At 43.7% G+C, this 23140-nt stretch overlaps 1 protein-coding gene across 4 annotated transcripts in view; it reads left to right on the forward strand.

Annotated features, from left to right (window-relative positions):
- SZT2 (SZT2 subunit of KICSTOR complex) overlaps positions 1–23140 on the forward strand; it is a 119500-nt gene that overhangs the window by 65387 nt on the left and 30973 nt on the right. For all 4 annotated transcript variants that reach the window (XM_032953111.2, XM_076066048.1, XM_076066051.1 and 1 more), the window contains exons 55-65: positions 391–462; positions 961–1091; positions 2069–2157; positions 4048–4180; positions 5734–5861; positions 14310–14458; positions 14749–14940; positions 15186–15297; positions 16259–16516; positions 17196–17275; positions 19785–19880. In XM_032953111.2, the coding sequence (XP_032809002.2) occupies positions 391–462; positions 961–1091; positions 2069–2157; positions 4048–4180; positions 5734–5861; positions 14310–14458; positions 14749–14940; positions 15186–15297; positions 16259–16516; positions 17196–17275; positions 19785–19880 (1440 nt within the window). The remainder of the gene's footprint in view (positions 1–390; positions 463–960; positions 1092–2068; positions 2158–4047; positions 4181–5733; positions 5862–14309; positions 14459–14748; positions 14941–15185; positions 15298–16258; positions 16517–17195; positions 17276–19784; positions 19881–23140) is intronic.

The raw sequence follows: 23140 nt of genomic DNA on the forward strand, positions 1-23140 counted from the left end.
TTATAATGGTGTTACATTGTGTAGAATGGCAGTGTAGCGGTTAGCACGCCGCGCTCCGAAACTGGCGGCTCGAGTTTTATTCCTGCTCACGGCCAACACCAGTCACGGTTATGTGAAGCAGTCCTGGGCCCCCCCCCCCCTAAGTTGACTCTGCCTCAATTGAGGACCTCATGCGATGTGTAAAAACATTGCCACGACGGAGACAAAGGCAGTCTGGCGTGGTGCTGGCCACCCAATCCCTCGTGTGCCGTTCCGGCCTTCATAGGTACTCGCTAACAGCACTTTCGCCAAACAGTATGTTAACGCTATACTGGGGGATATTTGTCTTTGTTCTTACATATATTGCTGTTGGTCATGATGATGATGGTGCGACTTTATTGATGTCTGCAGAACAAGACGGATTCTCCAAATGCCAGCTCGCCCAAGACTACAGACGACATTACCTCAAATCCACGTGACGAGGTGACCTGTAACTGTTGTTTTAGAAATTGGTCTGAGAGACACTAAACACTCTTATAGACTATGGCAGGATTGGACTTATTTTCAGAGACACGTTTACAAGCCGACTTGTGGATTTGCTCATTGTCTCGGTTTTTCCTGTTTGTAAGTATATTGAATTTATTTCGTAGCCATCCGTGCTAATCGGAGGTGTGGGGGAAGGGGGCAATAAACTAAACACAGCAGTTATAAAAAATGGTTTTCAATCTAGATTTAAATGTGCATAACTCCTAGTGGCTTCCTAATATCGGGAGGAAGAGCTTTCCAGATGGCCGCAAAAGCGCGTGATGCACTGACCGTCTTTGTTCAATGTCTAGCCAAAAGCCGCTGCTGCGAGGATGACCGGAGGTCGCATAATGGGTTATCCTCCTCGACGAAATCGCCACGGTGTTGTGGTACATTTGTGGTAAGCACTTTGTGTGTAATGAGTACGACCTCATGGGTCCATGGGGTTGGTGGCAGGTGGGTGCGGGGCGACGCCGGCGGCATAAGACTGGCACAGGTGCGCAGAGCGATGCGGCCGCGAGTCCTGCTGGTAGCGGCACTACCTGGCTCCACCAGGAGATTGCACGCAGGCAGGAGGAGGAGAAGAGGTAAGGGGGGGGGGAGGGAATTACCGAGTCTCCAGTCATGAGGCCCGGACTATCAATTCGATCACTTCTCTGGCACACTTTGCGTGGTTGGGTAATTTGCTATATTTCCGAAATGGGTGTGTGGACAAGTGGGTGAATGGTTTGGCGTATTATAGTTGAGTGCATCAATCAGTACATACATGAAGGAGTATATGAGTGAATAGGCAAATATGTTAGTAAGTGAGTGAGTGGCTGGTTAAGGGTATGGCTGAGTATTTGTTTTCGCGAGGTAATGGTTCTGTGGTGTGGTTAGTCGTATATCCTGAGCATATCATTGATGTGTGTGAGCAAGAGGGGGTGTGTGCAGGGGAGCAGCGGTAGTGTAGCGGTTAGCGTGATGCGCTACGAACTTGGCAACCCGAGTTCGATTCCTGCTCACGGTTAACACTGGTGACGATTAGCTGAACCGGTCCTGGGGCTCCCCTAGGTCGACTCAGCCTCAAATGAATACCTGGTGTGGTGTGTAAGCATCGCCCCTGCGGAGACAAAGGCGGCCGGGCGTGGTGTTTGTCACCCACCCCCTCGTGTGCCGTGCCGGCCTTCATAGGTCCTAGCTAACAGCACTTACCCCAACAGTCTGTTAAGGCGCTATGGGGGATCTTTATGTGCGTGTGGGTGTCAGTGGATAAGTGGGTAACGTGGGTAGGTGTAAGTATAGTGGTTAGTATACGGAGGTTGAAATATTGAGACCTGAGTTTGGGTCCTGCTCACAGCCAAATTCAATGACTATCTGGACCCATCCAACTTAGCCTAAATGAGTACCTGGTGCAGTGTGTAAGCATTAGCACTAAGGAGACAGAGGTGACCAGGTACAGTGTTGGTTGCCCACCCACCTCTTCATGCACCTTGCCAGCCTTCATTGGTGTTTGCAAACAGCACTTTCCCCAAAAGTATGTTTTGGCTATATGGAGGATCTTTATCTTATCTTTGTTTTACAGGCAGCGCCTGGAGGAGGGTCTTGTTGGAGTGCTCCATCCAGCCTACATGGGGCCTTGCCAACGATGGCTGGAATTTATGCATCACAGAGGTGCGTGCATACACAAATTTGAAAATACTATGTCTTGATGTGAAGAAAAATGCATGTGTAATTTGTGAGAAACTAGTCTTATTGACCTTTGGTAATATACTTTTTTCTATCAAAAGTATAACAACAAAATGGTAGACTTTTTGAAAGTCTACCATTTTTGTTTAGATTTGTTTCTGTCAGTGCTATTGGCGACAGCAAGGTGGCTTCCTGTGCTTAAGTCATTGCTTTTGTGAATAAGTATTGAACTTTGTAGCAACACCGAGTGACATGTGAAGCAGTATCGCATGACACCATTGATCAACATGCAGACCCAGCAGCAGTGATAGCCAAAAACGTGGTACAGTTTGTATTTACGTGCAAATCTTATTTTACGTGTTTTTTGTGTGTGTGATAACAAAGAGGAGAAATCAAGTAGAATTAGTTAAAGAGGCAGGGGGTGATCATTTCAGATGCAGGAATGCAACCCTATTTTTCCCATAAAGTCTTATTTGTCAAATACAGTTTTGCCCAACACGGCATTTTCCAGGAACGTAACTGCTACGCTTGCCGAGGTATTACTGTCCAGTGCAGAGAAGGCAAAGATACAAGTGGTGAGAGATAGGGCTTGGTATGAGATTAAAAGTTTTCCTGGCTGGCTGGCTGACTGGCCGACTGGGAGGAACAGATGGACGGTCACGTCCAAAGGACATGCGGGTTGCCATTATATATAAAATATAAATACACACTCTCACATTGATATATGTGAATGCATTATTTAAGTACAGACATACAACATCCCTGGTCAGTACATTTTGAGGACATTTCGTGCCCATTGCTTTTTCACTTCACCAGTGGTAATCATAACCCCAATGACGTCGACATTTGGCATCACTCCGGTCCCCCAGGTGGAAATAAGACTTGGAATATAATGGAATGCCGCCTTGTATTCAGACTGAATAGTGCTCAATCAACAGGGTGAAATTAATCTCTCATTTACTTGAAAAGTATTGTTTTTTTGAATATTAGGTAAACCCTATTCTTATGTTTTTAATCTTGACTTAACGCTTTCGTGACTGCAGGAATTCATATTCTTTGGGTCTTTCGGTAAAGCCACGTAGATAGAAAAAAAAATCACGATGTTTCGATCGCAACACAAGCAATCACCATCAGGTGATCACCTGATGGATTTTTTTTACATCTACGTGGCTTATGTTTTCAGTTAAATAATTTAAACATATGGGTTAGCAAAGTACAGTTGCTCGCTCTACATAATTTTGACAGTAATTTCTCAGCCATGTGAATCTAAAATTTACAATGTCAGGTTTATGTTGTTCATCATGTTCCTGTTGAATTGGTCATGTTCATCACATGTTGGCCATTGTGTGTTTTTCATGTGCAAGTTGCCCCTTTCATGGTCGTACTGTGTTATGTTGCTTGTGTTTTATTTGTGCCGTGCATGTGTTGGTAGTGTGTGTGTGGGCTACCCATTTTATAAAGCATGTTTGTGCAACTTTTGTGTCAAGTGAATCATGCTAGCATTGTGTGAATCGTGCTAGCAATTTTTTTAACTTGTTGGAATGGTGCTTAGGATGCCTGTTGTGTTAGTGTCATTATTGACCGTGCAAACATTGCATGTATGTGTAAATTGTGTGCACGCTGCCCATTGTATAGTTTGTGTTTCGCTAGCAGGGTTATATTAGGAGCTTGTTGATTGCCTTTGAGTTGTGTAAACGCTCCTTATTGAGTTAGCACCACTTTGATCATATTAGCGCCGTGTGTGTGTGCGCGCAACGTGCTAGCATTGTGTTCACTTGATGTTACTATCGTATTAATCATGTCATTTGAAGGCTGAATGGTGTGTTAATAGTGTTGCTAATCTGTTGATTGTGTTGATTGTGGTGTTGTGTTTAGGCTGCCCATCAGTGCAGCGCTGTGAGATGGAGCTGTCGTCGCGTCTCCAGGTCGACCGTTTCCTCGCAGAGACCGAAAACCTCGTGCACGGCGCAGCCGAGGACACGAGCGTGCGCGTCTACATCAGGGACAGGTGACACGATGACAACAACAGCACCGGCACAGCAATGCGGCACGACATGCTAACACGACACGTCATACTGACCACGCACTTAAAATTCACGAGTAACACGAGGCACAATAATAAAGAAAACGTTAACACCACACAGTAATGACATCGTCGTGTATGTATGCCTGTGTGTATATTTGTGCCGTGCCGGCATTCATAGGTGCTCGCTAACAGCACTTGCCCCAACAGACTGTTAAGGATATACAGAAGATCTTTGTGTATTTCTGTATGTGTACCCGTCTGTGTACTCGGGAATAATAAATTAGCACCATTGGCTACGTCCGGTGCGAAAGAAGTTCAACATACATACGTGGACGTCTGAAACTCGCGATCACAATCACTCGGTACCCTTGCATATCACTCGCATTGCTATTGCGATCATTAAGATTATTAAGACGATTCTATCCGTGGACCCCCTGCATTGGGTTTTTAGATTTGTTGAGTTGGCGGAGATGAGGAACTGACCCTGCTGGGGGTTGTGGATTCTCATATGGTGGAACAAGTTGCCAACCCCTCTGTGTACAACTGGGTGCTGTGCCATCTGCCGAGGAGGTGTAAAGTGCCAGTCACAGCCAGACACCGAATATAGCCACGGTGAACTGCTCAATGAAGATGGAATTTCTGTGCAGACTGGTTTTACATGACATGAACACAACTGCTTTGACCGAATGACAGGTCCCAAAAGACTTGAAGGGTACCCTGGTAGTTCCTTTTTTATATAAAACTAGCGGGAAGTACCCGGCATTGCCCTGGTAAAAAAACAGACACACATCGACTTGCACACACTTACAGACATTGACCCACACACACAAACATCGATTTACACACACACGCACATATGGACTCGTACACACAGACATGGACTTTAGATACACACACATGGAGTTACACACACATATATGATAAGGAATATTGCACCATTCTTTTGTCTTTCTATAGATTGTGGGGAGCGGTGTCATGGTGGTTAGTACACTCCACTACAAAGCTGACCAACTGAGTTTGATTTCCATGCGCAGCTGACATCGGTGGCGAGTCATTATTAAAACTTGTCCTGGGACTCCTGTAGGTTTGACTTGGCTTACATTGAGTCATACATGAGGAGACTAATGAAGCCAGGGTATTGTCTTCGTCACACTAATCCATCTTGAGTCGTGCAGGCCGTAACAGGTTCTTGGTAGCAGTACTTTCCCCAGCAGATTATTAAAGATTACGTGGGGTTCCTTTTTAATTGTTCTATATACCTGCCTGTATCAAAGTATATGTGTATGTACATGCATGTCTATGTGTATAGATGCATGTGTAACTATCTCGCCTGTATATGTGTCTATCCTCGTAACAATAAGTTACAGCCCATTGGCATTCCACTTTTGGATGAAGCCCTCCCCACGCCATGTCATGTATGTATGTATGAGTGTGCATGTATGTGCATACATCTGTAAATGTGTCTACACATCTGCCCATCTGTAGATCTGCCTGTGTCCATGCTTACATATGCGTGTCTGTGTGTGTTTGTGTAGTTGCGGAACAAAGTGGCACACCTATCAGCCTTTCCAAGATATGAGCGTCACCCCCGGCCTGCAAAGAAAGTTTGTGATTTTAGCGCGGAGCATCGCTCAATGGAGAAGCAGCGGCATCAGCTCTCTGGGTAACCTTCACTCGCAAACACCTACACAATAATAGACTGACTGGCATGTCTTTCTTTTGACGAGGGTTCCTCAACGTAATTTTCCAATAGGCCGTGCAATAAAACCGGTGTATCCTGGCAGTTAGATGCTATGGCATTACTGTGTGGTGAAGTCATATCGTCCGTACATGCGACCACTAATGGGTGCCTTTGCCTCCAGGTTTCTTATCTCTTGTTTATCTTGCTTCCAACTTCCTCATCTTCATATTTTACCTACAGCTGTCTTATATCTGTCTTGATTGTCTCTCTATGCTCTCACTGATCTGTACTTCTTTATGTCGTAGCGAGTCGTATCTCTCTTTGGGCCATAGTTCGGTGAACCACTCCAAGAGCTTTCGCTGGCAAGATGTTGCTCGTGGGCCCCTGTTCTAGATAATATAATTGGACTGATTATTATGTTTTTCAACGGTTTTACTTAACTTGACTCCTGTGTCGTGGTCAAATCTTGGAATCAAAATTTAGTCTACTTCCTGTCCAATCAGATCCGGTGGCAATGCATGCCTGTATCAAAATCGGCATCAATTATTCAATCAATTCGCTACTTTAAAGCAATTTACATTTTGTATGGACGCCTTATTATTTGTATGTACATTTGTGTAGGTCAAAAACGCCGCGGTCCCTAAACTCTCGAATCGCCTTGCCAAAGAACCCGGCACCACGTGTCTCAGGCGCGCCAGTTGTGAATAAAACCGTTGTTTTTTAAAAGAAATTTTTTTTAAAGGAGTTTTTAGCATGTGCATTTATACCCAGCCAGGCAGCAGCTCCATTATTTGCGGAACTACATTGTCTTCGGACAGCCACTAAGCTTGGTTAGCAGACAAGTCTTCAACGGTCAGTCTGGTCTCTGGTGGTTTCTACAGGCAATCATACACTGACAGGCCAGTCTCTGATGGAGTCTGTCAGCAATTCACTGACAGACCAGTCTGTAATGAGATTGTAGACAATAGACAGATCGTCTTTGGTTCTTTCGGTAAAGTCACGTAGGTAAAAAATGAAATAAAAATCAAATAAAATCACGACGTTTCGGGCGCAACACAGGTGCCCGTCATCAGGTGGAAACAACCCCAGCAATAAACCCCAGCAATTTGTTTATTGCTGGGGTTGTCTTTAGGTGGAAACAACCCCAGCAATAAACCCCAGCTATTGCTGGGGTTGTCATCATTTTGAAACAACCCCAGCAAATTTGTTTATTGCTGTGGTTGTTTCCACCTGATGACGGGCACTTGTGTTGCGCCCAAAACGTCGTGATTTGATTTGATTTTTATTTTTGATTTAAAGCTTTCGTGACTGCAGTAATTCATATTCTTAGCTCTTTCTGTAAAGTCACGTTGAAGGGAAACAATAAAGTAATAAAAAATATATAAAACAATAAAAATTCTCACGACGTTTCGACCATAACACAAACGGTCATCATCAGGTGTGAAAACCAACGGCAAGAAACATTTGAAAGAAGTGGCGGTTTGCATTTATTTATTTGCAAACGGTGTTTGTATTTATTTATTTATTTTAGAGCCGTTAGCACCACGGCAGCGATTTGGTAGTTTGTTTAGAAGGACTAGTCCATCTATGTTCTGAAAAGAGGAGGGGGGAGACGAAAAATTAATGTATGCTGTCTAAAAGCCACCGTAAGCGTGAACAATCAATTAAGGCCTGAAATGGTTTATCAAATCCTTCCAATGATTGCTAAGCCAGAATCCATCTTCTCGGTTGAAATTGTCTCTGTGCTTGTATATGTGGATAGCCTCATGAACGAATCTCCCATGGTAGCCAGATGGCTTGCAAAGAACCTCTGTCTTGGAGAAGTCAGTGTCATGTGAGACTACTGAATTATAACAGTGATCTGCCACGGCCGAGGTGTTGGTCCTACCGTGTTTAATGTCTGCTTTGTGTTCACGAATGCGGTCCGAGACATGGCGTTTGGTTTCTCCAATGTAACTACTACCACAGAGGCAACTTAGTTTGTAGACACCAGGGTACTGTATGTCCGGAATCACATCTTTTACAGACGGAACCAGATCACGGATTTTATGTAATGTGTTGAAACGGACCTGGATCTTGTGTTTATTCAAGATTTTGGAGATCTTTTTTGTGATCCCCGCAATGTAGGGTAAAGTGATGGTTTTGAAAGGCTCCTCAAGAGAGTCCTTCTTCATGGTTTGAGTGATAGCTTTGCGGATTGTATAGTCGGAGTAACCATTAGCCTTAAGAGCTTTGTGTACGTGCTTGAGTTCACTGCCTATGTGTTCCTGGTCGGATATGCATTGGGCTCTATGGTACAGAGTCTTGATAAGAGAATTCTTCTGTGATGGATGGTGGTGGGAATCCGGTTTCAGATAAGCATCCGTATGGGTAGCTTTCCTGTAGACAGAGTGGCTCATTGAACCATCAGGTCTCTTTTTTATTAGGACATCCAAAAAAGGTAGCTTGCCATATTTTTCGACTTCCATGGTAAATCTGATGGCTGGGTGTATGGAATTGATGTGGTTGAAGAATTGGTCTAGAGCAGGCCGGCCATGTGGCCAGATGACAAAAGTGTCATCCACGTACTTCTTCCATAAGGTTGGGTGCAGAGTGGCAGTCTGGATGGCGTCAGTCTCAAATTTCTCCATGAAAATGTTAGCTATAACCGGAGATAGGGGGGAGCCCATTGGGGTGCCCTCAGTTTGTTTGTAGAAAGTTCCATTCCAAGTGAAGTATGTATTGGTTAAGCAGTGTCTCACCAGGGGGGTACCTCAGTGTTTAGTCCTTGATGAACCAAGTCTTCAATGATTGCGATGGTGTCAGGTACAGGAATTTTGGTGAATAAGGAAACTACATCAAAACTGACAAGCAGGTCGTCTGGGGATAGGGAAATACCCTTGATTGTCGATACCAGGTGAGTGGAATTTTGTACCGCAGAGGTGGTTTTTCCAGTGAAAGGACGCAGGATTTCAGACAAAAAACGAGCCAGTTTGCAGGTGGGGGAGTTGATAGTAGAGACGATGGGACGAAGGGGTGTATCTACTTTATGTATTTTTGGTAAGACTTGGTTCATCAAGGACTAAACACTGAGGTACCCCCCCTGGTGAGACACTGCTTAACCAATACATACTTCACTTGGAATGGAACTTTCTACAAACAAACTGAGGGCACCCCAATGGGCTCCCCCCTATCTCCGGTTATAGCTAACATTTTCATGGAGAAATTTGAGACTGACGCCATCCAGACTGCCACTCTGCGCCCAACCTTATGGAAGAGGTACGTGGATGACACTTTTGTCATCTGGCCACATGGCCGGCCTGCTCTAGACCAATTCTTCGACCACATCAATTCCATACACCCAGCCATCAGATTTACCATGGAAGTCGAAAAAGATGGCAGCTACCTTTTTTGGATGTCCTAATAAAAAAGAGACCTGATGGGTCTCTTGTTTTATATATATTTTATTATTTTATTGTTTCCCTTCAACGTGACTTTACCGAAAGAGCTAAGAATATGATTTTCATTGTTTATTTTACCTACGTGACTTTACCGAAAGAACCAAAGAGTATGGATCCTTACAGTCATGAGAACTTCAAGTTTAGAATAGGTCTCTAATGGGGTCTCTCAATGATAATAGACCAATAGACCGGTGTGTGCGCGTGTGTTTTTATTTGTTTAGCACCTTTCCTGGAAGAATGGTCTGCCTCTTCCCTTCCTTCTATAAAACGTAAGCTCTGGGTTTCAGGATCATAGTTTCAGTTGAGACCCGGTCTCAAGATTGGAGTCTCAATTGAGATGCATTTTCAGGAGATCAGATCTCAGGAGTCAGATCCTTCATTGACCTTCGGGTTTTAGCATCGGTCTCAAAATGAGATTCGGCTGCTGGAGACCATGTCTCAGGGTTGGAGTTTTGATTGAAACTCGGCTCCAGGAGCCCTAGTTTCAGCATCAGTCTTGATTGGGACCAGTTCTCAGCATAAAAGTCTCGAATGAGGCTCTCTCTTTTCCACTTTCCTTTCTCTCCCTTCGCCTCTCCTTTTAATAAGAGCTGCCAGGAGTGACTGGCTAGCCGTGAGCAGTCATAATATGAACGTACACACGGGACACTCAGTATTATTGCCCACTTTAAAATAAAAATATATTTCAAAAAACTACTCTCAGCCCCACAGTAATATCTCTGCACACGTATAGATATATATTTTTTTCTTTATTTGAATCACTTCTGTAATAACCAAAGGACATGTTTTAATTTTAAAGTGCTGTTTTGGCAAGTCTTAGCCTTATTCGTGTTGTGTGTATGAATATATGAGTGAGTGTGTGAGGTCTGCGGTAGTATGGTGGTTAGCCACACTGCACCACAAACCAGGCAGCCTAAGTTCAATTCCCGCCACCATGTCGCCTCAGCCATACAATGAGTACCTGATGTGGTGTGTAAACGTCAGTGCTGGGGAGACATTGTGTTGGCCACGCCACCCCCTCGTGTGCCGTAATAGCCTTGCTTAATAGGTGGTTGCTAATAGTAGTTGGTTTTGTGTTTTGTTGGTTAAACCGGAGACCTTTGTCTTTTTGTTCATGTGTCTGTATCCATATGTACATATATATTGTTGTGGTTATGTGTGTGTGATGGGGCACACGGGTTAGTGCACTGCGCTATGAACCCGGCAACCCCAGTTCGATTTCCCGCTCGCGGTCAACAACCGTGACAATTATCTGAACCGGTCCTAGGCCTTCCTTAGTTCCATGCGGCCTCAAATGAGTACCTGATGCGAAGTGTGAACATTGCCACTGGGGAGACGAAGGCGGTCAGGCGTGGTGCTGACCACCCACACCCTCGTATACCTTGCCGGCCTTCATAGGTGCTTGCTTAACAGCACGTACCCAAAAGTGTGTTAAGGTTATACAGGGGATCTTTGTCTTTGTTATCATGTGTGTAGGAATGATTATAAAGCATTGGCCAGATGAGCCCGACAATAAAAATAGGAGGCTGCTGGAATTATGTTCTAGCCCATGGACTTAATTTTCAACACACTGTTCCATTGCTGGCTCATCCACACATTGTGAGTGCATAATTAAAGAAAATAATGAAGGGAAACGTGTTGGCGGTAGGTTCACAAGATCAAATAAATGTATTTTACTACTTAGTCACTAACACTACCATATAACAGAACAAATATATAATAGGCTGATATTTTTGGATATTGACCTTTCATATTGGACATTGTACTACAATAAAAACTGACTTTGTAGTTGATCACACTAAATAATGAGGTGTTCTAAAAAAAAAAACTGGGACATTTTAATTTACAGCTTTGAATTTACTTATGCATACTTTTCCATTTAGTAGAGGTTGATTGGCATTCACATATTAACTGATTTAAATTTAAAGGTAAATTTCCACGTGTGACCGAAGGACTACAACCCGTGTAACAGTGTCTGGTGAGTATTAGTGACATGCCTATTATGTTAAATGAGTGGCTATCTCGAGTGAAAGCATCTCTTGCAAATCATTAGCATTTTAAGGGTAGAAAATAAGCCTCTGGGGAGAAGGATATTTCCTTCTCCCCCAAGACCCCGCAAAGCAATGTCATGTGGTCAGGAGGAGCTGGCCCTTTGGGAGCCGTTGTGCGTCAGATGTTGGAAGACATAGCCATCTGCAGAGAGAGGGGCTGGCTGATATACATCTGTCAAGGGTAGTGCATTTGTGTGCAGTCTGTGTGACATAGCATCATCACAATTGCTTGTACCACAGGGTGAGTTTCACACGTTTCAAAGGGTGTCCCAGTCGTCCCCCTTTATAGGGATGGGGGGAGGGGGTGACCACACTGATTGTATCAACTAAAATGGCTTCTCTTTGCTTAGCATGCTAACAATGGTTGTCTGAAATATTATTTAACATTTTATTGTCCCGCACCTCCAATTAGCACTGTTGGTTACGTATGCTGCGAATGTAGTTCTACATACATTGTCGGCCACACTGAGGAGTAACTTGCAGACTTCCGATTGCATCATTCAAGTTGAACTGGTCCTGCTTGGTTGCCAGATTCCATTGGGTCTGCTGTGCAGTTTATGGAATTTCAACAGGAAATACGTTGATTCAATGACCTTAATCAAGGCACTCACACCATAAACAAAATTTTGTGTCGGTTGAGTCGGAGGGTGGGGGGGCTGAAGGCGAGGAGAAAATTCAATGCACAAAATTTAATAAGGAAAATTACGTAAAAATGTGGTCTCAAATCAATACAGGCGGCCCTCGCTTCGTGCTCAAGGTGCATTCCCGGAGAAGTGAGCGACAATCTAATTGGCGCTAAAAGGGATCATCATGCCATGGTATATATGAGGATACGTTCCCGGCAGCGTTATTTTCTTTCATATGAGAAACATGAGGTCTTCTATTGGGGTATCGGTACTAATAATACAGATGGTAAACATTTCGTAAATTAAAATGATGATTTATTGTAATAATATTTGTAAGTATTATGTCCTGTACTCTTGAGTACATTCTACTGTGCTCCTCTTGCATGGCATGGGTGGGGGGAGCTGCTGTGCCCCCAATCCGAGTCATTCTCTGAGAAGAGCTCCAGGACCTCTGTGATCTTAGTGATGCCCTCGGTATGAATTTCTGCGGTGAAGTTTATTTTTAGGTCGAGCCAGAGATTCTCATCCTGGCCTTGTGCTTTCTCACCTCGCTCAACACATCGATCTTTAAAAATGTAATTGTCACCTACGAGTCGTGATAATCAAATCGTGGGTGGGGGGGGGGGTGGCTCGGCTTGCATCGCTCTCATTGGCTGAGCTAATGATAGAGGCCAGATCCCTTTCCTCGGCCGGCGCTACTGCGTGTTCTCACTCGTAAACGCATTATTATATACCTTTTTATCTGCTTAATTTTTTTTGTTAAAATTAAATTTCCAGAACGAATCGTTGTTCTACGGGGTCATGGTTAAGTGAGGTCTGCCTGTATGCATCTTCGTTTGAGATTAAATAAGACCTTGCACATCTCCAAAAATATATAGAAATGTGCAAAATTGTGCTCGCACATGGATTATTAGGGTGCTCTGCAATGCTGTGGTTGAGTGTTATAATATTAACTAATAATACAGTAAAACCTTTCCAAGCCGGACTAATTGAGTGGGGAGGGCCTTTGTAGTGATGGTGGATGTCTGACATGCCGCAAATAATTAAACGATTGCAAAATGCTAATTATGAATTACATTTAAATGTAATTAACACCTAACCACTGAATATTTTAACAACTATTCGCATTAATAACCATTAACTAAACATTTACAATTTAACAAAAACGACACGGTGTAATTAATTGAATCTCGATTCGCCATCAACCGGTGGACGGCTTCGGCAGAGATTTTCTGCTGGGGTTGGAGGGGGTCGACACTCTTCCTGCAGTAAGTACTGAGCACCATATAGAAAACTTCATGTATCAACATTTACGGTAACCTTGTTTTTTCCAATGTGTCACAAGTAGTTTACGAACAAAAAATTGTGCACCATATACATTTTTAATTGACTAAAAAACCATTCGCCATGTATATTTATTTTTAAGGTAACAATAACTAAATCTTGATTTAAAGCTTTCGTGACTGCAGTAATTCATATTCTTAGCTCTTTCGGTAAAGTCACGTTGAAGGGAAACAATAAAATAATAAAATATATATAAAACAATAAAAATTCTCACGACGTTTCGACCATAACACAAACGGTCATCATCAGGTGTGAAAACCAATGGCAAGAAACATTTGAAAGAAGTGTTTTTTGCCGTTGGTTTTCACACCTGATGATGACCGTTTCTGTTATGGTCGAAACGTCGTGAGAATTTTTTTTGTTATATATATTTCATTATTTTATTGTTTCCCTTCAACGTTACTTTACCGAAAGAGCTAAGAATATGAATAACTAAATCATTTACCAAATTTTTGAAAGACAAGCGAGCACCGGGTGTCCGCGAGCGGGGCACATGTTCACCGATTGCAGCAGCCGACCGTGTGGGCCACTGGTTGCCATCTCATGCTCGCTCATTTTAACACATTTTCTAAATAAGTTGTAACGTCACTATTTACAATACCAAGAAAACTGTAATAAACATAATGCCAGACTTTTGCTCACCGTTTAATTTCGCACGTAAATAGTGTTCCGGCTGGAATTTTTTTTATTTCGGTGATTTTAACATATACATTTTTAGCTGGCCTTTCATACAGACAACAAATTCCAGCTTAACTCAGTCCAGCTTTGAACGGTTTTCCTGTTATGTTATTTCTCTAGGAAAGCCTCACTGGAACTCAAGATTGTTTTTAAGGAAGATCTGCATGAAGAAGTGTGACCAGTTCTTATTTAATTAGTGATCTGTTTCATGTACAAAGAGTACCCAGAAAAAACATACACATAAGTGGAAATAAGTCCTCGCAACCTACTTGCTGTTCTTGCTCTGCACAGCCCACAAGAGCCTCCAGCGTTTTGAAGCGCTTGACACAATTGGAGGGGAGAAATCATCCGACCAGGGAGGCGCAGTGCATTCTGGGAAGTCGGGGCAGACGATCGCTCCCCGTCAGAGGTTTCTTGTTTTCAGCTTGGACGATAGAAAGGTTTGCGTTTTTCGAGTGCCTATTAAGGTCACATGCACACACTGCACATACACAAACATCTACACACATACTCTCGAGAAAATAAACATGAACATACCTGCATACATACATTCATATGCACACACATACTCGTATACACAATTACACTTACACATTGCACACAAGATAATCCTACACATTTATTTGTATCTCTGCTGCATATTTACCCTTAACTCCGATTGATATCCGACTCTTATCCTTACTGCATCCCTAATCTTCTACGTCTTCCCCTGTCCCTATCACCGTAACAGTTGTCCCTGCACACCTACAACTGGTCATCGGAGCTGGGTGCCGGCGTCATGCGTGGCACCTCCCGCCTCGTGCACTGGCTCAACGCTCGCTCACACCTCCTGATGTGTCTGCTCAGCCAGAAGATGGGCCTCTTCCACCACTACTACTACGGCGACCTCCCTCCTCCCCCCAGCGACCCCGGCAAGCAGATGGTCAGTCGTGTCTTACTGCGCCTACCTTGATAAGCTCTGCTGCACTTGCAATCCTGGTATAATCAAGGGTGACTGAAACTCAGGCTTGAATTCAGGAACTTAATTATGCAGTGTCTCTGATATGGTCATCACACTGGCAGATCTAATAAACGCACCGGCATGTGTATGATTGTGCTGGCGCATGTATGATAGAACTCGCATGTGTACTATTCTGGTGGCTTGTGCGCCTAACCCCCTCTCTCCAGGAGCCGAACCCTTTCCTACAGCCTCCGTGCGAGGCGGATGCCCTCATCAGGAGTTCAGCCCCCCCTCCTCCCAAGGATCCCACATGGGCCTCACCCATGGGTCCTGGCAGAGGTGAGACAAGCGTCCTAGGATGTACCTGTGGCAGGTTTGACACTTGAGTGTGGGGGTGTGTGTGTGTGGGGAGCGGTGGCATATTGAGTCGTTCCCTGCGCAACAAACTCCGCAACCTGGGTTCGATTCCCAGCCATATTTAATGTAATTAGCACATGTTATCTGAACTTATTCTGGGCCTCCCCCGTGTTGACAAGAGCCTTAAATTAGTACCTGTTGCGGTGATTAAACGTCAGCACTGGGGAGACAATGACAGAAATACATGGTGCTGATCACCCTCACCCTTTGTGTGTCGTAGCGGCGTTCATAAACGCTCGCTAACAACACTTGTCCCAACAGTCTGTTCAAAGATACTGGTATCTTTGTCTCTTTATATATATGAATGCATGTTGCCTAATACATGTCCCTGGGCTTCCTGTTGTCAGAGGTGTCGACTTGGTCAAAAGTCATTATTGGTATAATCATGCCCTTGAGAGTAGTCCCAGTGTTTGCAAAGTGTAAACAGTGATTGTTCGGTGGAATGTACCAGTCCTCATCATGACAATATTGAATTTACACCATTGACCCGCGACCACCAACGAAGATGAGCACCACCCTACCCTTGTTTGAGCAGGGAGACTTAGACTTTGGCGTTTATATAATTGCCAGATTACAATCTTCTATTGCCCAATGTTTATCATAGAGCATCTGTTACGTTGCACAAAAATCCCACAGATATCAACATGGATTTGATTTGAAATCAACTGAAATTATTGTAAAATATAATTATTCACTTATAAGCTCTGTCAAAGGTTGTCTAACGTGTATATTTGTGTACGTGCCTGTGTGTTATGTAGGTTCTGTTTGTTTATACTATTTATATGAATGTATCAATTGCAAACTCAACAATGGTCATCGTAGAAACTGCCCCTGTTTGTACACCTAAAACCCTCTAACCCCCCCAATCCTTCATTGTCTGCAGGTCTCCTGGTCTCTGGTTCTACTACTACTGCTGCTGCTGGTGGTGGTGGTGGCGGCGGTGTTGCTGGTAGCGGTGGTGGTGGCGGCGGCTTGGCTGTAGGGGCCGCACCAGCATCGTTGGAGCTGCTGCAGCTGGACGAGGCGCTGCGCGACGTGGTGGCGCCAAGGCCCATGCGCCTGGCTCCGTACGGGGCCAGCGGCGATGCCGTGACGAGGCACGGGGAGCAGTACCGCGAAATCCGCGCACACGAGCGCAGGGGTGAGACGGAAAGACACGTCGTGGGGCGAGAGCGCGTGCGTTACGAGAAACTCGAGTCAAGGGTGGAAGTAAGATCGAGTCGTGTGTCGAAAGGAGGTTGACTCAAGATTCATTAACGATGTTGAGTCTGGAGAGATCAAGTACAGGGACTTGAAAGTTTTAAATATACGGCCTGTGGAGGATGAGTAATGGGGTATGTGGAGGTTGAATATGGGTTCCAGGGGAGGCTGACTTGAGGGTCTGAGGAGGCCATGGTCTGGTGAGGCCAAATTGAGGTTCTAGTAAGATCCTAAATATAGAGTGGTTCAAATAATCGTGTTTAAGTGAAGTCAATAATAGAGACTTGGCAAGTCAAATATCAGGGTCTAGGGGAGGTCCGGTTTGTCTGAGGTCATGTCTCGGGCCTTGGGGAGGTAGAATATATAGTCGAGGGAATATTGAACATGTGGTCTTGGAGAGGTTTTAATGTATGGTCTGTGGAAGTGGAATATAGTTCCTATTCCCACTGGATGTCGAAGACAGGGGGGTTAAAGATCGTAGGTTGTTGTGTTATTTTACGTGCCTGACTTATTCTCCTCTTTTGTCATCGCTTGCACTCTGTTTCCCTCATTCTGCACTCTGTGCAACTCCCACATGAACATGTCTTCCTTCTGGCTCTTGTCTCTGTCCGTCACTCTAGAGATTGAAGCGCAGTGTAAAATTGAGAACCTGTTCATCACGTGGCAGCAGAGGTCGGCCCAGTCCAACATGCCCATCACGGTAACTCTGAGTACACATGTTCCATGTCTGTGCATGATTGTGTGTACAGGGATGGGAAAAAAGTATTTGATCCCCTGCTGATTTTGTACGTTTGCCCACCGATAAAGAAATGATCAGTCTATAATTTTAATGGTAGGTTTGTTTGAACAATGAGAGACAGAATAACAAGAAGAAAATCCAGAAAAAACGCATGTCAAAAATGTTATAAATTGATTTGCATTTTAATGAGGGAAATAAGTATTTGACCCCCTTTCAATCAGATTTCTGGCTCCCAGGTGTCTTTTATATAGGTAACGAGCTGAGATTAGGAGCACACTCTTAAAGGGAGTGCTCCTAATCTCAGCTTGTTACCTGTATAAAAGACACCTGTCCACAGAAGCAATCAATCAATCAGATTCCAAACTTTCCACCATGGCCAAGATCAAAGAGCTCTCCAAGGATGTCAGGGACAAGATTGTAGACCTACACAAGGCTGGAATGGGCTACAAGACCATTGCCAAGCAGCTTGGTGAGAAGGTGACAACAGTTGGTGCGATTATTTGCAAATGGAAGAAACACAAAAGAACTGTCAATCTCCCTCGGCCTGGGGCTCTATGCAAGATCTCACCTCGTGGAGTTGCAATGATCATGAGAACGGTGAGGAATTAGCCCAGAAATACACGGGAGGATCTTGTCAATGATCTCAAGGCAGCTGGGACCATAGTCACCAAGAAAACAATTGGTAATACACTACGCCGTGAAGGACTGAAATTCTGAAGCACCCGCAAGGTCCCCTGCTTTCTGCTCAAGAAAGCACATATACATGCCCGTCTGAAGTTTGGCAATGAACATCTGAATGATTCAGAGGACAACTGGGTGAAAGTGTTGTGGTTAGATGAGACCAAAATGGAGCTCTTTGGCATCAACTCAACTCGCCGTGTTTGGAGGAGGAGGAATGCTGCCTATGACCCCAAGAACACCATCCCCACCGTCAAACATGGAGGTGGAAACATTATGCTTTGGGGGTGTTTTTCTGCTAAGGGGACAGGACAACTTCACCGCCTCAAAGGGACGATGGACGGGGCCATGTACCGTCAAATCTTGGGTGAGAACCTCCTTCCCTCAGCCAGGGCATTGAAAATGGGTCGTGGATGGGTATTCTAGCATGACAATGACCCAAAACACACGGCCAAGGCAACAAAGGAGTGGCTCAAGAAGAAGCACATTAAGGTCCTGGAGTGGCCTAGCCAGTCTCCAGACCTTAATCCCATAGAAAATCTGTGGAGGGAGCTGAAGGTTCGAGTTGCCAAACGTCAGCCTCGAAACCTTAATGACTTGGAGAAGATCTGCAAAGAGGAGTGGGACAAAATCCCTCCTGAGATGTGTGCAAACCTGGAGGTCAACTACAAGAAACGTCTGACCTCTGTGATTGCCAACAAGGGTTTTACTAAGTCATGTTTTGCAGAGGGGTCAAATATTTATTTCCCTCATTAAAATGCAAATCAATTAATAACATTTTTTACATGCGTTTTTCTGGATTTTTTGTTGTTATTCTGTCTATCACTTTTCAAATAAACCTACCATAAAAAGTATAGACTGGTCATTTCTTTGTCAGTGGGCAAACGTACAAAATCAGCAGGGAATCAAATACTTTTTTCCCTCACTGTATGTACGTATATCTCTGTACGTATAGGGAGCGGTAGCGCTACGGTTAGCACGCTGCACTTTGAAACCCGAAGACCCGAATTCGATTTCTGCATATGACCAATGGCAGCGAATATTTTGATCGGTCCTAGGTTGACTCTGCTTTAAATGTACCCGTGCACTGTGTTAACATCAGCACTAGGAAGACAAATGTGGCTGGGCACGGTGTTGGCCACTCCCCTCGTGTGTCAGCCTTCATAGGTCCTCGCTAAAACCACTTTCCCCAACAGTCTCTTAAATGCTGTACAGGGGATTTTTCTCTTGGTGTCTGCATCTGGCAGTCATCTCAGTTAAACTCATAACACCTATGTGTATCCCATGACCTCCTGCCAGTGTGCTTTCCACAATGTACATGGCCTCAGTCCACCTAGCATGGCACAAGTGTCAGGGTTACATCACTGCCGCATGGTGGATAATGGTGGCTCTTGTGTGTGTGTAAAGGGAGTGAAAATTCCATTTCCCCCTGATTGGGGTCGATACACTGTAGGACAACCCCTGTTGACTTCCCACAAAGTGGTACTCATTTGAACCAAGTTTACAATGACCTTGGATTTGAATTTAAACCTTAAGGTTGTGAGGCGACCAATAGTCTAACCACAGTAGGGTGTACATTTTTAAACGATAGGTCAACTCGGCGTTGATTGAGTGTCTGGTGCAGTGTTTTCATTACGTAATTGCTTTAAAGACAAAGGTGGCTGGTCGTGTTCCTGATCACACCACTCCCCTCATTTGCTGCACCAGTCTTAACATGTGCGCACTAATAACACTTGCCTTTGCAGCCTACAAGGTTAAACAGAGGATCTTTGTCTTTTGTGTGCGGGTGCAGGTGTCCGAGTTGGATCTGCTTAGGCAGTCTTCACGGCTTGTCCACTACTGCGCTACTCCGCTTGTTTTCGACCCAGCCATTCACTTGACCGATGCTGTGAGTTGCAGCAGTAAATTAATAGATCCTACGGGTGGTTAGTCTGTGAGCGCCCCTGAATGCTTCAGTGATTGTGCACCACCTAACCACCACCAATCGGCATCAAAGCTGTTCTCGTGACCAGTGCCAAATTCTCATGGGGGTTGAGATTACAGGGAAATTAGATGAGGGCTCCCTTGTGAAATGAGCAATCTTATATCACGCGTCTTCATTGGTGGCTTTGAGCTCAGTGATGGCAATTCCACATTTCCATGGTGCGGGCATTCGAATGTTGACCTCAGATCATGACATTTAATCGAATTTTGACTCTGAATCATGACAATTTATCCAATCGCAAGAGTTTTTTTTAGATGCCTACAGATTAGATTATAACCGACTTTTAAATTAGATTGATAAGTTAAATATAAGTTATTGGAAATTACTTTCTGGGCAAGATTTAAATTGTTAATTGTGTTATTATAAATGAGCGACTAGATGCTTGCATACATTCATGTATATTATGGGGAAGATTATATTCTAGAAGAGCCTTGTGCTCTGCAACTATGATTAAAAATAAAAAAATCCTAAATGGATTACATCTTACAATAGATTACATCCCAAAGAAGATCATATTAATATTACATATTCTTAAAGCGCTTAAATCTAAGGGGAATTTTAAATACAAACCTAGGTTGGATTCTTAAATAGATTCAGTTGTGTTTTCTAGGGGAAGTTATAATTCCCGTGTAAATTTTATTAAAACAAAAAATGTCTTCAAGACGGCATTAACTTGAGAGATTAGATTCTAATCTACTCCATCCTACGCTTTGACTAGTAATAATAAACAACTTTCAACATGCACAATTTCGCTCGCGGATCACAAAGATCGAGCACGACTTGGAAGCATGGAGCCCAGCTCTGAGTTTGTTGAAATTTCGCTGGAACAGGTTAGGGGTTTTAAGTGCGTTTTGAAAGAAAATATGTTATTCCCAGATTTCACGTGAAGTTTAGGAACACTTAGTCTCTTCCCCAGTTGGCTGGGTGAAAAATGGGCTAGGTTTTGCCCAATCCTGGAAAGCCAGCTGAACAAACTTAACATACAAATGAAGAAGTAGTTAGCAATTGGGATCTACTTAAATGAAGGTGGGATTCGAGTCTCAGGCAGCGGGAGAAGTCGCCAAGAAGCCCCTGTCGGCAGTCGCACTCCGTGATTTTGGGGAACAACGAGCAGGTCGGGTTTACACGGCGGTTCTCCGAGGCAAGAAACTGCAATGATGGAAAATACAGTTTTGTGGGAGAACAGAACACGGGGCACAATGTAAGAGAATAGCAACGTTGTACATGCGGTCCTCGGCTTGAGTCGGGTTCGACTGACGCCGATCTGCAACTTAACAGTGCGACGCCGATGCAGGCGCCGGTTCTGCGCTTGCAACCAGACATCCAGTATGCCGCCCGGTTAGTCTGCCTTCCATCGTGCTCCGGTGATAAACCTCTGTGCATTCTTAGTGATTTTTAAGCATTTCTGTAATTATTTAATCCTTAATAATGGGTGATAAAAGGAACGATCAGTTGCTCTAGTGACGGTGTTGATAAGAAACCTATTTCCTCAAAATAAGGCAGGGATGACGAAGAATCAAGGTAAGAACTTTCTGAACACTTATTGTACTTTGTATATTATTGGTAGTTGATTAAATATGCTTTTTTAATCATATCTGTAAAAATGTGCATATCGGACCCTTGGTCAAAAACGTAACCCCCCTATTATATAATTTTTTCTCTGGGAAAATTGGTCTCGACTTGCGTCGTTTCGATTTGGAGCACATTTTCTATTAACGTAACCTAACGTAGGCCCGAGCACCCGACCGTATTTGGTTTGATTCGATTCATGGGCTATACTTTGGATCGTAAAGTAAACTACTGTAGTCTGTGCAACTTCAATGGCAGAAGAATAGCAAGACTACACACACTATCTCCTGAAGCCCTCTCTTGTGAGTAACAGACCTTGACATTGGCATTCAGGTCCTGAACATATTTCCACACGCAAGAATAGGATATGGGACATTTAATTCTAAATATATTCTAAGGCAGATCAATTTATTAATTAGTTAATTTTGCACAGGAAGTTCGATTCTTAAATATGTTATTAAGTACATTGTATTGTATAGAGCAGGTGTCCCCAACCCCCGGGCCACGGACCGGTACCGGTCCGTGGCCTGTTAGGAACCGGGCCGCACAGCAGCAGGAGGTGAGCGGTGAGTCCGCGCCTGGCCCGCCCCATTATTTTATTATTTACCACTTCCCTCCGCGCCTCTTCCCCACACTGCGCACTTGTCTTAGTCACAGTTTTGGTAAGCCCACAAGCTAACAACCCTAGTAGCCAAAATGAGTTTAAAAAAAAAAACGTCGCTGGAGAGCTTCTTTGAAAAGGGGGAAAGACCCAAATGATGAACCCCCACCCCCCCCCCCCCCCCGGTCCGTGGAAATTTTTATTAAAATCATGAATTGAGTAGATTGGACAATACTAGAGCCTCGAAGATCAGAATCGTAGACAGACTTCTTAGAGATGTTATTTTCGAGAGATTTTTGAAGATGTATATTAAGCTGGACCCTTAAATGTTTTTGGAGGGAAAATTTTATTTTATTTAAGATTCAATTCTAACTTGTTCTTTAATTCTAGATTTGAAGCTTTCGTGACTGCAAGGATCCATACTCTTTGGTTCTATTCGGTAAAGTCGCGTAGGTAAAAAATAATTTTGTTAACGTCTAGTTTTGTTATATGTGGGACTGGGTTCTTCTTCGATAGGTGGTTGAATTTAGAAATCAGGTTAGCTTTGCATTTGACTGAAAGTGAATCGGCAGAAGAAGCAGTCGTGTTGTCTACGTGGTTCCAATCAGAAGGTGACGTTTTTGTGTTAACGTTAAATGAGCTTGTAGGAGATTCCTGTTAACAAAATTATTTTTTACCTACGTGACTTTACCGAATAGAACCAAAGAGTATTGTTCTTTAATCTTTGTTAGATGCTTAAGTGGATTCTAGTTGATGGTGAAAATTATTATTTTGAAGTGTTAAATTCTAAACTCTTTGAAAATCATGAATAGATCCTTTTATAAGGAAGATGAGGTTAGATCCTAATGGAATGTTTAACTTTAAGGGAGATTAACTTTTACTTAAATGTAGATAATAGCGGAGGTTACCGTGATCAACAGAACAGTTAATCTGGCGGAGTTATGTTCAAATTAAATATTCATCTTTTCGAGCAATATAGTCTCAGCTGCCGGCT

Source organism: Petromyzon marinus, chromosome 1 (genome assembly GCF_048934315.1).
Source record: "Petromyzon marinus isolate PM22_M1 ecotype Great Lakes invasive population chromosome 1, UKy_Petmar_22M1.pri1.0, whole genome shotgun sequence".
Taxonomy (NCBI): Eukaryota; Metazoa; Chordata; class Hyperoartia; order Petromyzontiformes; family Petromyzontidae; genus Petromyzon; species Petromyzon marinus.